At 48.9% G+C, this 1,461-nt stretch overlaps 1 protein-coding gene across 1 annotated transcript in view; it reads left to right on the top strand.

The window, feature by feature from the left end:
- SCUBE1 (signal peptide, CUB domain, EGF-like 1) overlaps positions 1-1,461 on the top strand; it is a 215,308-nt gene that overhangs the window by 1,934 nt on the left and 211,913 nt on the right. Inside the window, exon 2 of the mRNA XM_009879702.1 lies at positions 994-1,116. Coding sequence (XP_009878004.1) covers positions 994-1,116 — 123 coding nt within the window. The remainder of the gene's footprint in view (positions 1-993; positions 1,117-1,461) is intronic.

Genomic DNA, 1,461 nt, shown 5'->3' with positions numbered 1-1,461 from the left:
CAGGGGGCCCCGCCGCAGCCCCTCGCGTAGGGCGCTGCGGGTGAAAGGGGGGCCCGGGGACCGTCTGTGGGGAGCGCGGAGGGGGCAAGGCAGGTTAGGCAGGGCTTTAGATGTTCCCATGTTAACAGCACACCCCATCCCTGAATAGGTCGGACACCCCCCACCCCCCCCCTCGCCGTTCACTTCATTAACATTCCCACGACTACTAAATCTCGCCGCTCTCTCATCCTTCTCCCTCCCCCATCCTCTTTAAATCCGGAGGAGAAAACGGATGCCCGTCACTGAAATGTTTGTAAAGGCTTCCAACCCTGAAAACAAGAAAAGCGGTCTGGGTCCTCCCTTTCAGGGTCGGGCTTACCAGTAAGGTACCCACCCGAGTAGGGACTGGGAAGGCTGCTGGGACTTCTTCCTTCTGAGTGAGTTTTAGTCCATGTAGATGATGTTATTGCAGGTTGCTTTGCTCCGTGCTAACTTACCACGTTTCATATGGTCCTCCATTTATTTAATTTTTTGCCTCTTAATAAAAAGGACTAATGTGGTTTTGCTGTTAAAATATTTCTTTTTCTTATTCCCCCCCCCCAGCATAGTTTATTTAAACCAGGGTCTATCTTTCTAAATTAAGAGGATGTCTTTGCTAGAACATGCAAATAGGCTTTTTTTTCCCCTCCTCTTACAAGTTATTTAAAATGTTTTACTAAGGTGTGGGTCTCAACTACCATACCTATCCAGCAGATGCTAATTTCTAGTATGTCTAGTGATTTCCTAATGTAGAAACGTGGGACCGAGTCCCTCTAGCTTGGTGGAGCAGACTTAAGGAGCATAACACGTTGGTTTGTTCAGTTATTTAACCTTAGATGTTCCCATTTCCAGGATGACACTAAGAAGGCAGGCAAGCAAACACCTTCTTCAAGGGGAGTATCTGCCCTTGACGGTTTTCTGTGTCTCAAGTCTCCCTTCTTATCTGTCCCCTTGGGGTTCGTTCTGTGCTTCCAGATGTTGACGAGTGCGCAGAAGCTACGGATGACTGTCACATCGATGCAATTTGCCAAAACACACCAAAATCCTACAAATGCATCTGCAAGCCAGGCTATAAAGGCGAAGGGAAACAATGTGAAGGTAAGGACAGCTCGGCTCCTCTCCTATCTCTCCTCCCCTCCCTTCTCTTATTTGTTTGCTCTTTAAAAGCTTTTGTAAATAGCTGAATTCCTGAAACGATTAATGCAGATTTACAGCTGCTTAACCTCAAATCTCGGTGTTTATTGGCAAGCATCCCCCTGCTGCTTTTGCTAATTGTCCGGCATCGCAAACATCGTGTCCGCCAGCTTACTTCTAAAAATAAAATAAAAAAAGTTTAGAAAAAGAGGGGAGGCGTGCCCCACCGAGGCTGCTGCCGGGTTAGCACCGGCTCGTCCCGGCAGTGCTGAGCCCGGGCTGAGTGCCGGGGGCTCGAAGCGCCGCGCC

This window comes from Charadrius vociferus, unplaced genomic scaffold (assembly GCF_000708025.1).
Source record: "Charadrius vociferus isolate BGI_N301 unplaced genomic scaffold, ASM70802v2 scaffold90, whole genome shotgun sequence".
Taxonomy (NCBI): domain Eukaryota; kingdom Metazoa; phylum Chordata; class Aves; order Charadriiformes; family Charadriidae; genus Charadrius; species Charadrius vociferus.
The sequence above is the reverse complement of the archived record's forward strand: the minus strand, read 5'-3'. Positions and strand labels throughout refer to the sequence as shown.